Here is a 17,931-nt window from a genome sequence, read left to right on the forward strand (position 1 = left end):
TTGGTCAGATTTGTCATATTCCTTAAATAATCAAAGTAATTTAAATGCTTACACACCCATGTCTCAACGGGGAACTTGCACTCTTAAGTTTTGTCCAGATTGAGACTTGTCAAGTTCATATATTCAAGACTGGGACTTGTCAAGACCAAACTTGTCAAGAAAGGGGTATCTACGGATAGATCAGATTTGTTAGTTGATGTTGAAATAATGCTTTAATGGAAAAATTGGAATTTCAAGCAGTTGTGTTTCTAGAGGATGCACCCTTCTTCTCTACTCAAGAAACTAATAATTTAAAATTGATTGTCCTTTAGTTACTCCATAACAGTGTTTAGAGAAAATGACTAATATCTAATGGGAATATTTTACAGTTTGAGAAATATCAAGTATGACAGATCGGGGATGTTGGACGACAAACCTCATGTGTGAGAGGAGTAAGAAAATGAACCGACCTTCCCAAATATTGAAACAATCTAAGCCAAAACCAGTGTTCCTTCACAAACTAAATTGAAGAGCTTTGATAATCTAACCCCATGTGGGATGTTTGTCTTCAAATATTCTGAGATCTTTATAATACAACTAGAGATCACCATGTGATCCAAGCAAGAAGTGAAACTGCGGAAATGCCATCACATGACACAAAGCTCTGTTTATGTAAATTTCATCTTCAAAGGTAGCATAGTCGTCATTTCGTCTAAGATAATTTCTCATAATCTTAAAGACATAATTTGCCAAATTAACAAAACGCGGGTGTGCTCTTATACACACACACACACACACTGCAAAGAGACATTAAAACACAAATAAATCTATGAAAATTGGCATAAGCACCCCTCATACATATTTTAGCAGGAGGTGTTGCAAAAGTTTATTTTAAAACACTAGTATTTTAGAGCATAGTTACTCGGGTGTCCCATGAAACTAGGATAAGATGAGATACAAAACCAGATTTGTCATACACTACAAGATGACATAAATTGTTGCCACCTATGTGATTGTAATCTCTTGTTCTGGGAAGCTCTAATTTGGGCATTCAGCTTCCTTCCTTTCTATTAATTTGATAAAATTGTGCACAATAGTCTTGCCTTCGGTGGTTATAATGCTTTCTGGATGGAACTGCACACCCTGTGTTCACATGCAAATAGTTACCTTTTGAATCATTTGTTTGTTAATTAGTAAATGCAAGAAATAAAGACAGGTTCAAACAGAGAAAAAAAGAGTATCGGAGACTTGAAGGTTAATAGAAAATCAAAAACACTAAAAATAAACTCTTTAGCTATTGTATTGCAAATGAAATTTGCTACTGATAAAAACAACAGACATCTTAACAAAGGGATTGACCGCGTGGCAGGTGTACCCATCCTAGAGAACTTCCAGATAATCTGCTTCCTATAATCCTATGTTAGTGCAGGATAATATTATATTAGCATTCCCCAGAGAATGTTGCCAATGAATTCTGAGTTATGCACTACTTGAGCAGTTAGTGTAACCCCATTCATATTTATAAAAAAAAGGGTTATATAACCCCGATTCAGACAAACCCCGCTGGCATCCTTGATATAGTTTTAAAGTACATAATCAAAAATAGGAGTTAAAGAAGTAAAAAAAAATGAGTTTAAGGCTCGTGCTCATAAACTTTGTTGTCATGGTGCTTCACTAGTCGACTAGATTGGTCGACTTGCAAACTCTCGACCAATAGGTCGACTTGGGCGACTACTTGGTCGACTGGTGCACAATTTAAAATGAAAAAGAAAAAAGAAGATTTTTTTATATTCACAAAATGCAACATTCTAATATCAATTTTTATTCTTCTCACTTTATTCTCTGTTAAAATTAAGCTGGTGCATGTGTATGTGTTTATGTATGTAAAAATTCACCGAAACTGATATGTATGTATGTACATATCATGCATATATGTATAGTTAGTGTATATATATGAGTGTAACTTTGTATATAGGATAAAGAGAAGTTCTAATTAATATATCTATCTTGTAATTAATATACATATATGATAATGTTGGACTTATTTTGTGACAAATGGGTAGAGCCCTAAATATCATTTTCTAAGAAAAAATGTACCAAAATACCTACTGTGGGAATGTTGGCCCTAAATGCCTAGCAGTTACGCATTTAGAGTATGTGTGTTCTAATTACACATTGAAAACATGTGTGGCTTGTTAGATTAAATATCATCTTATTATTTTTATTAATATAAAAGCATATCTTGAATACGTGTTCACTGGAGATACACGCAAGAGAGACATGCGCCAATGGCATTTGGTAAAATCTGTTTTGCACGTATCATGATACAAGGTGTGGACACCTTTATTTACCATTTGAATGTATCCATGACTCACATATAAGTATGATTGCCATTTGACATGAATACGCCCAATCACCAGAGTAAGTATTAGGATTATGAGTAGATAATTTACATACTACATGCATGGGTGTGATGCACAGAGTAGATATGTAGGGCCACTATTCCCGCTTAAGGTATTCCACGCGAGAAATACTAATCCTGAGGTATTTAGGTTATTTTTTCTGAGAAATCACGTATATAAGATTTATATAATAATATAATATTTAAATGATTACTATTAATTTAATTGACTAGACGTGACCAATCGACGAGCTCTCCATCGACTCAACTCGACTTACCGACCTAACAACCATGCCCTTAAATAAGTTTATAGTAATAAATCAACGGGGTTAGATAACATACAAGTCTTATTAAAATGCAGACATTGTAATCACCAAATATAGAAAACCATCACGAGCATACAATTCTGATCTTGTAGCATGACATTTAAGGTAACATAAGACAACGAGACACACATGCTTTGTGTTGCTTACAATCCAGTTAACATGTCTCCAGCCAAATTGATTGACATGGTGCATGCGAAACTGGCAAATAAAACCTTACCTGCAGATATTTATATGTTTTGTGACGAGCAGCCATAATCAACCCATCTTCTGTCCATGCGGTCATCTCAAGTACGTCAGCAGGAAAACTCTCCTTTTCAATCACAAGGCTGTGATATCTGCCAGCAGTGAAGGGACTGGAAAACAATAGGAAACATATTATTAAACTTTAAAACAAATGAATATCAGAGGATACTTCCTTCTCTGCACTGCAAAATTAGGGTGCTGGGAGCACACTTGCAAAATATCATATCCATAATACAAACAGTCAACTTTTTTTCTTTTTCCTTTGGTAAAAGACAATTACCGAACTAATACCTACGCACACAGGCCTCCAGCGACAGCCTACTTACAAACCCAGTGGGTGACTACATGTTAGGACAGGAAGGTACTTACTTTGATAAACCTGTAAATAAACCCTCTTGATCCCCCTCGTTGTAGTACACAAGGGAACTCTTTCCATGCATAACACCATAAGGAGAGCGCACAATTTTCCCTGCCAAAAATATTTGCAGAGTACCTCAATAAAGGGAAACAGTTGCAATCTATTCTAAAATTAAAAAAATATATATATTTTATCTCTTTATTCTACAAATTAAAAGACCCTTAACTACGAAAAAGGTAGCCAAGTCTTCTACTCCCTATAATTGTCGTACCTTTAGTGTGGAACATGATACGATCAACATATGATATATCCTAAATAATATTGATGTATGGTTTATTGATCTTGCTTCCTAATGTGAATCTAGGTGTCACACCTGGAGTCTGGACAGCTTCCAAATACCAATTAAAAAACACAACAAAGGTCTACTAGCAGTGGATAATTTGGTAATCACAACCTATAGGCCATAAGACCTACTTGCAGCTTGCGATTTGTTATTCACATTGCCCAACCCAAAATAATATTCGGGTTTTATATCAAAGTGTTCACCGTTCTTGTCAAAAACTATCAATTAGCTACCCGATCTCCACGGGGACTCGTTTTGGCCACTATAATCACTATATATATCACTATGATAAATATTGAAAGAAAATTGACCTACATTTAATGAACCGATGATGGGTTTGTTAGACTAATTAATAACAAAAAACATAGCGTTCCTTTTTGTAATCTATGTGGCTCGCAGATCATTTACTGATTACAATTTTGATAATTTTCATATAAATTTTTTTCCAAGATTTAACCGAGTGATATATATTTTGATTTTAGTGGCCAAAACGAGTCCATGTGGAGATCGGGTAGCCACTTGATAGTTTTTGACAAGAACAGTGCGCACTTTGATATAATAATAAAACCCAATAATTCATGATTTGGTCTAAATGAAACATATTAATAGGCCTGTCAAATTACGGGTACAGAATAGATGGAAGTCATAGCACTAGTCGTATCTATTTGACTCACCTCCAAAAGCCTCACCAATGCACTGCAAGCCCATGCACACCCCGAATAATGGTACAGTGGGTCCAAGTTCCAAGACAGTTTGCAATGATATTCCTGAATCTTGAGGTGCACCTAACAATAGAATATATGATATTATGTTGATATAACAACAACAAAAAAACTCAACAAGCAAATCAGTTGACAAACTTTACCTGGTCCAGGAGATATAAGGATTCCTCGTGGGTTTTTACTAAGAAAAAATAAAAAGAAGAAAATATAAGATAATGAGTTAACTAATCAATTAATACTTGAAATCAGTAATTTTATATGCCAATCGTGCCATGCATAGAAAAACAACCCATCATAAGCATGCCAATACAGGGAAAGTGACAATCATTTATAACGGCATCATAAAACTTGGTATCAATATTTCATTTTAAGAAACACAATTGAACCTTTTCAGTTCATCCAATGTAAGCTCATCGTTACGATACACCTCAAAGTTGAATCCCAGTTCTCCAATATACTTCACAATCACACAAGGAATAGTTAGCACAGTGTTTTGACAGCGATACACGATAGACGATACAAGAACATTTCAGAAGAAAAGAATTCAAAGTTGTATCTTTTAAGATAAATAATACTTTGTAAATAAACGATACACAATAAGGAAAGAGATTCTTGTATTTATTTCCTGTTTTTCCTTTCAAAATAAGAGTACGAGAAAGTACTAACTTTGTGAATTACAACTAGAACCATTCCTCCTAACATAATACTAAAGTTCACGAAACAAAGTTCAATCTTCTGCCGTTCTTGAAATTGAACATCACAACACTCGCTCTCAGTCCGCCAACCCAATTACATCAAACGAAACAAATTAAAGATTATTACCATTATACAAGTAGTCATAAAAACCCCATCTTTCATATAAAAATCCAATCTTTCATAGTAAACTTACATCAGTGATTAAGAATTCTTTATTTACGAATACCCCTAGTTAAAAAAAATCGAAAAAGGAACTCTTAAACAACCAAAACAAAACAATGGCAACACATAAACACACACATACACATATGTAATCAACTAATCAAACTCAAAATCACCCATTTTCGACATTCTTTCGCAAATATAAAACCAACAAATAAACTAAACCATTCAGCAAATAACTCAACCAATCCAAAAAAACAAACACAAATATAAAAAAAAGCACAAACATAATAAAAGTTGAGAAATGAAAGAAGGGTACAAGAAAATAAATAAACCTGACAAAGATTATAAGTGAAGCTATCATAATTATCAATAACAACAATTGGGTTGGTCTTGTTTTTAACATCAGACACATCATTCTCAGATGTCTTAACAGACAAAGCCTTAGGTGTTGTGTAAGAGACTCCCAAAGAAGATGATAAAATGGGCTTCTGAGTTTTCAATGGGAAATTAAGCAGAGTGTTTGAGAGACATTTTTGGGGTTTGAGTAACGGAAATGATGAATGCGTGAGGTGAATTGAAGACTCTATGCTCAAAGTGGCCATTTTTATGAATAGTTGAGGTGGTGCTGGTGTTTTAATTTTGGTGCTTATGTGGTTTTTTATATGGATCTTGGATGGGTTCATGGGTCAAGTATTTGTTGGGTATAAAATATATATTTCTTTTTCAAATATTGTTTTTTGGGATATTTGTAACGTAGATGTAAGAAGTTGGGTGAAGAAAAGGAAATGAGAAATTGCTAAAATGAGAATATATTATGCCTTTTTAATCTTGAAGGAAGAATATAATAACTTTGATAAGAAATCTTTGGTACTTTAAAAAAATATGGGAAATGTACAATACCGAGAGTGAGAAATTTCCAAAACTATGTAAAAATGACGTATGGGATGATCTAATAATGGGTTTAGGCTTCCGACATATTAAATCGTTTAATCTCATTCTTTTTTCAGAAATAAGTATGAAATTTAATCGTCAATATCAGTGCTCTCACCAGCAAAGTATACTGATCTTAGCCCTTACTCTAACGTCTCAAAACTATATATTTTAACGTGAAGAGTTTTTGAACGGTATAATTGGATTGTAATTCAAATCTAATTTGAAGTAACAATTTGAAGTTAAATTGTAAATAGTGTTTGATTGAAAGTGAGCAATGACAACTGCGTTAATGTGTGATATGATTATATGACCTAATTAATAATAAAAATATTTAGGAATCGACTATCAACAGAGATTACAAAGATTCGTATGTGAAAGACTTGTTAAATATAGCACCAGAAGTCGAAGCGTAAGTCTATTGCAAAAATTGTTTATTAAAATGGCATATCATCTAATATTAATCTCCCAATATGGTATAACAGTTATTAGAATACTATATTTAGACATTTTCAAAAGAAACACAATTCATTATTGATAGCAAAATATGTTTAAATAAGAAGTGATCTTTCATGAAAAAACGCAAATAGAAAATGAATTAAATTTTGAAGATTTAATCTTCATCCGAGAGTTAAAATATCAATGTAGAAAGTGTGCAATGTTGTTTAACTCGAGAACATCGCTTACTTAAAAATGTGCTAAGAAATGCATAAATATATTTGAGCAGTATAGTATGCACATTTCCATCGATACGAAGGTAGCTTGCTTACCAAAGTACCCAACGAGTCGTTAGAAAAAAATGTGAACTTGTTTACAATATTTTGCTTTATCCCTCGTAAGCCTAATAATCAGCTCAATTTGTAAATTTGCTTAAAAAAATAGAAAAGTAGGTAATAGGAATTCAATATAATATTCGGATTAAACAATAAGCAGGTCATAAATGTTTTAATAAACATTTATCTATTTATTATCAAATTGCTAATGTGATGATGGATATGTTGGTATAAGGTTAACTCTTGCTATGGTAGTTTGTTGACAAGGGTTACAATTACTTTCAAAAATTATTTTTTAATGAATTTAAGTGTCTTTATAGGTGATAATCCAATAAATCGAATATTCCCCTTTTCCCGGTCCGTCAAGTCAAATAAATAAATAAAATCGACTTAAATGGATTAGGTAAGTTTATGCTAAGTCAATCCAATCCAACACAATTTAATTTCATAAATTTTATTCGATAATTTAAATATATATTATATACAATTTTATATTATACAAACTATTATACATAATTTAATGCCGTATATGATACATAATGAGTAGTATTAGATTTTATTTTTTTTTTAAATTTGGCTTGAAAATTTTTACGGGATCGGGCTGTAAAAACATGTGGAACATGAAGAACTCGATCCATGACCCGTGACCGTTACTCAAAATTATTATATATAAATATTTTTAAACTAAAATATTTGCTTTGAAATCAATTTTGTGAACTAAAATATTTAATTTATTGAGGAAAAAAACACAAAACATGTTAAATATGCGAGCGATGGAAGTGATTCTATGGGCCTGTTTGGCTACCGGCTTATAAGCCACTTATGGCTTATAAGCCCTTAACAACTTATCGACGAGTGTTTGTCGACCCAACTTATAAGCTGAATTTACAACTTATAAGCTGATAAGTTGAAAGTTGGCATTGACGTACTTTTTTCCAACTTATTTTCATTTTTTCAGTTTTTTCTAAAGTTTTGATTTTAAAATATAAATTTTTAAATATTTTCTAATTTAAGATTCATGAACTAAGATAATTATATTTAATAATTATTTGTTTTAATTCATTTAAGTAAAAAAAAATTCTGACTTATAAGTAAATTTATCCAAACACTTATAGAACTTATAAGTATTTATCAACTTATCACTTATTTCACGCTTAATCATTTTAAGTCATAAGTTACTTATTTTAAGATTTTCCAAACGGGCACTATATTTTCTTTTGTCAGGAAGGTAATCTCGTATTTTATAACAATTGATCAGATAAGCGAGGAGCAACATTTGTTACAGAACTGATTCAACAAAATCAATTCATAACATGGTAGAAACAGACCATCCTCGTCTCTTCCTTCACCAATTTATATCTCCAGATCTTTGTAAGGTTGTACAAGTGTATATCCATCTTTCATATTTACACATATACACATACATACATATGATTGTGTTAAATTAATGTTTGTGTTCTGTAGGAGCTAGAGTTCATACACAAGAGTTGTAGCACAACTGGGTACAGACCAAATGTGTTCTCCACTACTCTCTCTCATCTCATTGCTACTAATTCTTCTCACTTGATTATCCCTTTTGTCTCCATTAGAGGTAACCCCCCTTAAGTTATATACCCCAGTTTTTTTTTTGAGTTTTGTTGTTAAAGAATGAATAAAAATTGAAGCTTTAATGTGAAATTTATGTTCTTGATTGTTAATTTTTCTTTAAAAAATCATGAAAATTATATCTGTTATGTGGAAGTTATGTTCCTGGAATGTTTGTTTTGCTTAAATTATAATGAAAACTGTATCTTATATGTGAAAGTTATGTTCTTGATTGTTTATTTTGATTATAATATGAATAAAAATTGTATCTTTAATGTCAAATTTATGTTCTCGAATGTTTATTTTGCTTAAATTATAATAAAAGTTATATCTTTTATGTGAAAGTTATGTTCTTGATTGTTTATTTTGCTTAAAATATGAATAGAAATCGTATATTTTATGTGATAATTTTGTTTTAATTGTTTTTTGGGGCTTGTCACCAAAAGATCACATTTTCAATTTTCATGGTCCTGCCTACCACGTCTCAAAATTTTGGCCCAAAATACCCGCTGGACACGCTAATTCGTCTGCGATATCAGTGTGTTGCGTTGTTTCATCAGGCACGTCAGGCCTAATACGCATTCTGGAGTTGCGTATTAGGTACTTGGATTAGAGCATCTCCAATAAGGGGCTGCCAAAATAGTTGCTAACCTTGCCAAATCATCATATGTATTAGTATTTTATTTTCACTCAATTTTATATCAACTTGACAACATTTTACTCCAATAGTTAGTAACCTCCAAAAGTTGCCTATGTGGTCCCTAAATTAAATTGTAAATACCACATAAACTAAAAGAAGTATTATTGATATCCAATTTTTGCACTTGAATATGTATTTTAACCATTTTGGGAAGTTGCCAAGTTTTGGCAACCATACATCTCCAATAGGTTTGCAATCAAAATTACCATGCCGCATAAGATTTGGTAACCCATTGACAACTTGTATTGGAGATGCTCTTAGGTGCTGATACGCATCCTGATACTCATGACGAACATGCACATCACCCTAATTTTTTTAAAAAAACAGATGCGCTGCCCGATTTAGCATATCGGGTGGGTAGGTTGGGCCAAACACTTTGAAAACATGTTATTTTGGTATTTAATTCTTTTTTTTTTGCTTATAATATGAATAGAAATTGAATCTTTTATGTTACGTCGCGAATGTTAATTTTACTTTTAAATGGAAAAGAAATTGTATATTTGATGTGAAATTCATGTTATTGAACATTTATTTTGCTTATAAAGTGAATGTAACTTGTATCTTTTATGTGAAAGTTAGGTCTTGGTTTTTATTTTGCTCAAGATATGAATAAAAATATAATCTTTGATGTGAAAGTTACGTCGTGAGCCGTGAATGTTAATTTTGCTTAATAGTAAATAAAAATTTGTACCTTTAATGTGAAAGTTATGTTTTTGATTGTTTCTTTGTGAATGATAGAGAGATTGAAGGAGAAAGTTGAAGAATTTTTCGGGTGCGAATATGAGCTCTTTATCGAATTCACTGGTTTAATCAGGTCAGTTACTTCTTTGTAATTTGTAGTTTTTGTTTTACTGCTTTGATTGATTTTGCAGCATTCAATTTGAATTATTCATTGGATAAGTGTGGCATTCTTGATTATTAGAAAGTTTAACCGAAGTAGTGAACTAAAAAGCTTTTCACTCTTTAGTTGGTAATCAGAGCCGCTATTGGCTTTCTTACCTCCGCGAGTTGATACTTATCATATTGTTGTGGTTTTTTGACAATTTAGCTGGACTAGAGGAGCAAATATTGGATGGCATAGCGATGATAACAGACCTTATCTCAAACAAAGACATTTTGCGGTGCGTAAAAACCTAATTCACTTCACTCTTGCATAGATCCTCTTTTCTAATTAATTTCTTCGATCATGTAATGACATTTTTTTGCACTAATATTTGAGAAAAGGGCCTTTCTAGCACAATTCAGAGTTAAATTGCCCAAAAAAACACACCGAAAAATGGCCCTTTATGGCACTTCAAAACCCCGCGAATTTATGTGGTTATAGTTTTGATAATATATGGTGTTGTTTATTGTAGATGATAAAAGCTTGAGTTGCTTTTTTTTTCTGTGATAATTGAGAACCTGCATTTTGTTTGAGAACCAAAATGTGGTCGAAATTATCTACGCAGTGTGTCTCAAATAGTTATTCTTTTATAGTTTTATTGTATATATGTGAACTATTCTTGACTTTCTCCTTTGTTGTTTGAAGGCAGTGTGCTACTTAAATAGTTATGGGATTGATTTTGAAGGAGGAATATTTCACTTTCAGCACGGGGAACCTGCCAGTGTTGTGCCCATGACAGGTGTAAGTTGCATTGTATTTTTGTTGCATCAGAATGGAAGTTGTAGAATGAGTAGAATAATTCTAAGGTCTGAAGACGGATATTATCAGCTTATATAGACTATTTTATTCTAAACACACCGCACATACAGACACACACTCATACATACACACATAGATATATATACCCATCTTTTTTTTGACAAGATATATATGCCTATATTGATACTGAATAGATGGAGATTTGGAGATGCTGATCGCTACTACTTTGTTTGTGCTATTAAAATGAGCCAGTGTATCTAAGGTGTGCATTTTCAGATATTCATTGACACTGATTACTGTTTCTTTTTTATACAGGATGTTCTATTATACACTGCCGACAACCGGAACATTCATTCTGTAGATGAGGTAAACCTTACATATTTTGCCTTTCACACCCCTTCTTTATTTTGATTAGCTTTATTTGTTTATTTTTTCCTAGAATGCATGTTGTTTAGTAGGTTTTTGTGTCTTTCATGCTTGTCACACTTATAACATACTCTATCTTCGCCTTTTGGTAAATTTGTAGAATGACACGCTTTAGGTTTTTCAAACTCTAAAAAGGAGAAACAATTTTAAAAATATTTGTAAACATGTTCACTAATTTCTGCTGTGATTTCTTTGAAGTACTGAATTACCAAATTGTCTTGACATAACCAGTTTGCAAGTGCAGCTTTCTAAGAATATTTAATGGCGGATATGTAATTTCAATACAATATATGGTATACCTTAGCTATATTCTTATTACTTATACTACATGAACTGATAAACTAGTTATTTCCTTTCTTGTGCAATTATATTGTTTAACTGATTCTTAATGTAAATATGAAAGTCAGCAGTTCTCTTCCTGGGGATGTCTTGTTTTTCTTTTTTGTGCTAGTTGATAAGAAACAAGCTTGTTTCCTATACGTAAATGTTGACATCGGTCCAGCAAAGAGATTAAGAGCCTATATTGTTCTTTAGTCTGTCTGAAAATAATTCACAAATAAAAACTAGTTGCTTATAAATGACCGGAGTATTGTTGTTTCCTTTGTCTTTCTAAATATAATTGCATATATCTTATTATATTTTCAAGAAGTGCCACAAATTAAGCCCAGAAAAGAGACTGGTCCCTGATCAGAAAATTCATGTAAACTGGATTTAGCTAATCTCCAGCATACACATTCAATATAATCTACTATTTTCTGCCCAAAAGCTTAATAATTTTCACTTATTCTACAGATCATTGATGGAGAGAGACTCACACTCACATTGTGGTTCACTCGTGATGCATCTCACGATGAAGATACTAAACTAATCTCATTTATATCCAGTACACTATCAGATAGCTCGGACACCAATATTTATCGTTTATTACCTTCCCCAGCATCCAATAACATGTACTGGTTTCCCCCAGACCAAGCTTCAAATTGCCAGTCAGGATTTGACTTGCGTTGTGCAAGAATATATATTGTTGGATATGATATTTTTTGTTCTCGGGACAAGAACTATTGCTCAGCAGATGATTTTTCTGACAGTTTTTTTGAACTTCTAAATGAGCCATTGCATTTAGTGTGGAGAAGCCATTTGCTCATAGAGGAATTTGTCAACATATTGCACGCCCTTCAGGTATTCTTTCTGCAATATTGTTGGTTTGAAATTGCATTGTAGGTCAAAATCAGGAACAAACTTAATAGAGTCTCAAGGGCCAAGGCTCACCTCTACGAGATGAGTTCACCTTTAGTTCAGTTGCACCTTCTATCTGTAAAATTACAAATAGTTCTGTTAAGCCAAGTTTATAATAGAATGTTCTCATTTGTGAGAAGATGAAGAAATTGATAACTAGGCTGCAAGAGTAACATGTATGTAAAGTCCTATCATAAGATTTGTCATCTTGACACCGTGCCTACATGTCATTATTATAGTCATATATTTATATTTTAATTCAGTTTAGTGTCCTTACCTTAAGAAGCACAGATTAAGTTACTCTACGTGGGCGTCTTGCATGTAATACACACTAAGATCTAGTTACTAAATTTTCTGTAAAACGTTGCGTAAAACAGGTCTTACAGTTTTACTATTGGAAGCACACTGAGTGGCAGCCATCCGAATCTAAAGCGAATAGCGATGATGTTGTTCAAATGTCGGAATCACAGACGGAGAGGATTCAACATTTAAAACTTCTGTTCGTTAAGAATTATCAAAGTGCAGAAACCACTTTTACCCACAGTAGTAGGAGAAGCTTCTTAGAACAATCTATTGACTGGGCGAGTTTTTCTGCTGCAAATGTTGCATGGGAGGCTTACACCAGTAAGTTGCACCAAGAAATCCTTAGTAGTTTTCCAGAATGGAAAAAATATAACTCTATATTCTCAAATCCATCAAAAGGCTCGTGACTGCTACTGTATTACTTTACTCTCAGCTTTATATTATTATTTCAAATTTAGTCCCCTTGCCGTGTTTTTTTACATACACATGCCAGTTGCTACATGTTTTTGTTGCATGAGCATCACCTACATAGTACATAATATGCAATACAACTCATTTAAATCGATCTCTAGCTATCAAGCTTAAGGAATATATGTATAACTTCGTGCCTTCAGTAAAGCATGTTTGCACCAGAGAAACTTGTACTATTTTCTTAGAATAAATTAATTACATTCATGAGCTATTAATATTGAGGTATATGATTAAATTACATTTATATGTATGTTGATACTAGAAGTTAAGGGATTGTGCAAATAACGTAGATGCAAAAGCTTGGGAATAGATTTCATCATATGCTTGAACATGTTAATTTACGAACTTTTGTGGACTGCTCATATTGTGCAAATTATTTCCAGGCAGCTGGTAAGAAACAAGTAGTTGTTAAGCCATCATCTTTATTTCCCCAGTTAAAATATTAGTCCATTCAGTTTATATAATAGAATACAATGACTTTGATGTACTCCATTTGTGCAGAGCACTGCCAAAAACATCGTAGAAGATGACTTGAACTTCATTTTCTGTAATTTGCATAGACATGAAACCTTGCCCATCATGATAAAACTTTGTTTCTTCTGGATTCATCCAAGTCATGTCACCCCTCCATGCCTTTGATCCACCCCCGCTTGTGAAAAACTGCAATGGACTGCACGAGTAGAAGGTACATGAATGATATCAATATCTGAGCACTCACTTTATCGATACTTATATAACCAGTCTTTATAGTTTGATATACCTGTCTTGGCTACTGATGTGTTCCAAGCAATGGTCATGCCCATTTATGTAAAAATCGACATCATTTGCCTGAAAATTTCTTAATCATTTATAGTTGTTGTCTTCACAGTTTTGTTGGTGTTAGCTAAACAAAAATAGATGTAGTATACCTGAAGGATTGGGAGAACCAGTGCAACAAGCTCTGGGGTATTACCATGATGTCCATCACTTTTAATAGGATGATGACCTACCACTATCTTCCATTTTGCTGTTGATTCTCTTAGTGCCATATCCAGATCCTATTAAGATCCAAATCTGGTTTTAAACTTGTTCTTTCTTATCTAATAGGGTTCTTTTTTTCTTTAACAACCATTTTCGATAACTTCATACTTCCCAAATAAGTGGATACAACACCATTCCCACTTAAAATTACTTTTTAGAATTTGATAAACTTTTGGCACTATGATGTGTTTAATTTGGCATGTATATACCTTTAAGAGATTAGATAGATATTTTTTCCGGGGCATAATGCCTCTCCAGTCATAGACTTGATCTTCGGGATCCGTAAAATATTTATCTTGAAAAGGAGTTGTATCGATAAAGAAAATTTCCGCAACATCTGTAATAGATAAGAACATCGATACGATGAGGTTAGATGCACCCACACTCCATACTATCTCAATAATTTGCAAAGAAACTAGTTAGATGCACGCACACTCCATACTATCTCAATTATTTGCAAGAAACTAAGTGAAAAATATTTAAATTTATAGAGCTTGTCCAAGCTTTACCTGCATTCAGAATAAAAGATTTCAAGCAAATCCAACGAGTATCCTTTTGCTTAAGAAAATGACTGGACTGGGCCAAGGCATTTCCTCTGTAGTCATGATTTCCCAGAACTGCAATGCACAAGAGTACCTTGATATGTTTGATTTGATTTCAGGATTTGAAGTAATTGCAGTATGATTTGAGAGTGGCTTTAGCTTACCAGTGTACCAGGGCTTTTGCAAGCTTGAAGCTGTATAAATATTAGTAAATGATTGTTCAAAAGCAGGATCATGTTCACCAGTCAATCCTTTGTCATAAAAATTATCACCAGTTGAGATGATAAAATCAAGATCCAGTGTTTCTCCAATTCTTCCCATCTTCAAAATGTCAATATATGATCATCAGAAAATTACCAAGTCAGAATAGTCATTTTAGAAAATTTGCAATGTAAATACATTTCATTATGAATATTGCGAGCTACAAGAATGTCAAGAAAGATCAACTCAAAACAATAACAGACAGCCAGGGTCACTAAAAGAAAACAACCCCTGTGGGACAAGTAAAATACAACAGTACAAATGCAATTATGAAAAAATTCGTTATTGAACAAATAATTTACAACACAATACACATGCAATTACAAAAAAAGTAGTCATAAATTTATGAAATTATAAGTTTTAGAGATAGAACTACACATACACTCCATTTTTAATCGACAACATGATTATTATTCTTGTTCGGACCAGTTTAAGCACAGTTATAGTTGGCCCCGCAATTAGGCATGAAAATGATATATCAAACACTTTATAATTTTGTAGTTGCATTTCTTTTTCAGTTTAGGAGGCTGATGGGAATATCCAAGTGTATGCAAATAATTATGCTTTCAAATAGTAGAAGCATCTAAGAATCTTAATGGAATAATCCCTTTATTTTGTTAAACAACCCTATACTATACTTAGAAAATCAGTTGGCAAAGTTTCTTGATTCAAAATAAGACGTAACAATACTCCATACGGAACACAAGACCACTAATTAAATACTGTCCAGTCACAGATGTCCAGAATATTATTCTACCTGATTAGATTTTGAACGTGACATTCTATATATTAAAATATATATCATTTCTACATCAACATAATTGATAATTGTTTCCGGATAGTAATCTATATCTGTGTTATATTAAAAATAAAATATTAAAAATTTAATTGTTAGTCATTGAATTATTCAATTCAAAATCGTTAGATATTTCATATTAAATTGATGAGAATTGTTTGATATAATTTAATAATTTATAATATAAGGGGTGTTTGAATCCTAATAACAACATATAACAAAGTATTATTCATAATATATTATAATTAAAATAAATATATACTACCTCCGTCCCAACAATTTTATACGTGCACTATTTGCACGTATTTCGAGATTTCTATAAAATATGGTTTCATAATATTTTTTTTGTAATTTTTTTTGAATAAAAGTTTAAACATGAAACTTTTATTCAAATTTTTTTTTTAAAAAAAATATGGAACTATGTTTTATATGAATATTGAAAAGCATGTCAAAAAAATGTATATAATTAAATGGGACATAGAGTAATATTATATTAGTATATATTATTGTAATGAAAGTATAAAATTATATAGTACTACTAGAATCAGCTTGATTAAATCTGAAATACTAACAAGAAATTCTAAAGATTGTATATTAATTTAAAGGCCGTCAAATAAATTTTAATGCAATTTATTTAAAAAACTAAAAAAACATATTATTAAATTTTGTTTAAAATTACTATTTAATGGGGGTATATATAATTAATTATTTAGACGGCAAGACAAGACGTAGACAACCTTCCCCAGGTAAACCTAATAATATAATCTACTATTTGTAACTTATATACCAAGCCAAAGTTGGCAAATAAAGTAAATTTAACAGTGGCATTAATGATGAAGAAGAGTACAACGTGTTTCATGCCCCATGTATATATACGTAATATTAACGTGCACTTCAATCTCTAACTACTCCACTAAACAATTAAAGTGAATTGTGCATGTCTTGCGTGGTCTAATACTTCAATACAGTATGAAATTAAGTAGAAGTGTCAATTAATGGATAATTAGTTGGTTTTCAAAAGCAGTTGGTTCATGACTTTTTAACTACATCCACTCTCAACCAAAAAAGAAAAGAAAATGCACATATTGTATTTTCGAAAATGAAAGTATTAGTATGTTAATTTCACTATTGAGCTTAACTATAAACTTGAACAAGTTGGCTAAATAGTCCTGGGATTATGTTAATGAATGCATGTGCTGACAAAAACTTATAAAAAGCTTATAATAATAATCCCTCACCAGGGAATGTCTGTTAGTATTTATGTTTATGTTGCATACTAACTTTATGTTAGATGAAATGATGATGATCTATCGGTCAAATTTACATCGACTAAAATCTGATGTCTATTCTATTGCAGTTTTTCCGGTAGTGTGTGCGCTAATGTACCTGAAAAGCAACTTGAGATTGATTATGAGTTCCTTTTCTTCCCCAGTCTCCGACCACCAAAAAGCTGAGAAGCAAATCTGATGAATCTTGGGATTTCCCATCAGGGTGATGGATTAGTGTTTGAAGCTCAGCTCTAACAAGATTAATATCATTGTTAAACACCAAACACATTACAAAAATGGTGATTGCCATTCTGAAAAGATGTTGAAGATGATGATTAAGAGCCATGGGGGTGTAAGTTGATATCTGATATCTGATGGACAGAAGAGAGGAAGATAGAAGACAAAGGAATGAAAAGGAGATGGGAAGTTTCCTGGGGATGCTACCAAAGTGTATGTATCTGTGTATGAGCACAAGGTTGTGTTGTATTTGTATATATAGACAAAGTGATCATGCAACTATTGTCTATTGGTGATTAATTAGGATCATGCAACTACTGATGGTTACTTTCTTTTAATGGAAAATTTCTGCAGTAGTTGATTGTATAAGGTGTTTAAAGTCATGGTTGTAAAAATCGATAATCGGTACTAATTGGTTTAGGTAGCGATTATGAATTAATCGGCAAATCGGGAATTAATCAGAGATATTAATCAGAAAAAAATTAGATATATTTAAATATTTTAATAAT

General features: G+C 32.2%; 3 protein-coding genes across 3 annotated transcripts; 1 reads left to right on the forward strand and 2 right to left on the reverse strand.

Annotated features, from left to right (window-relative positions):
* Positions 1–785: 785 nt before the first annotated feature.
* Positions 786–5,878, reverse strand: LOC141678988 (anthranilate synthase beta subunit 2, chloroplastic-like). Its single transcript, XM_074485459.1, has 7 exons — positions 5,566–5,878; positions 4,759–4,829; positions 4,516–4,553; positions 4,325–4,435; positions 3,319–3,418; positions 2,924–3,059; positions 786–1,122 (listed from the first exon to the last, which is right to left on the reverse strand). The coding sequence occupies exons 1-7, from the start codon at positions 5,833–5,835 to the stop codon at positions 1,018–1,020; spliced, it is 831 nt and encodes a 276-aa protein (XP_074341560.1). The 5' UTR covers positions 5,836–5,878; the 3' UTR covers positions 786–1,017.
* A 2,269-nt stretch (positions 5,879–8,147) lies between these two features.
* Positions 8,148–13,450, forward strand: LOC141678987 (uncharacterized). The gene is made up of 8 exons (XM_074485458.1): positions 8,148–8,312; positions 8,401–8,527; positions 9,959–10,034; positions 10,269–10,341; positions 10,749–10,844; positions 11,178–11,228; positions 12,081–12,467; positions 12,902–13,450. The coding sequence occupies exons 1-8, from the start codon at positions 8,250–8,252 to the stop codon at positions 13,232–13,234; spliced, it is 1,206 nt and encodes a 401-aa protein (XP_074341559.1). The 5' UTR covers positions 8,148–8,249; the 3' UTR covers positions 13,235–13,450.
* Positions 13,451–13,700: 250 nt separating this feature from the next.
* On the reverse strand, positions 13,701–17,653 carry LOC141678989 (purple acid phosphatase 4-like). Its single transcript, XM_074485460.1, has 7 exons — positions 17,304–17,653; positions 15,025–15,181; positions 14,828–14,935; positions 14,528–14,655; positions 14,207–14,335; positions 14,059–14,126; positions 13,701–13,968 (listed from the first exon to the last, which is right to left on the reverse strand). The coding sequence occupies exons 1-7, from the start codon at positions 17,529–17,531 to the stop codon at positions 13,755–13,757; spliced, it is 1,032 nt and encodes a 343-aa protein (XP_074341561.1). The 5' UTR covers positions 17,532–17,653; the 3' UTR covers positions 13,701–13,754.
* Between the last annotated feature and the right edge of the window lie 278 nt (positions 17,654–17,931).

Source organism: Apium graveolens, chromosome 8 (genome assembly GCF_009905375.1).
Source record: "Apium graveolens cultivar Ventura chromosome 8, ASM990537v1, whole genome shotgun sequence".
NCBI classification, from domain to species: Eukaryota; Viridiplantae; Streptophyta; class Magnoliopsida; order Apiales; family Apiaceae; genus Apium; species Apium graveolens.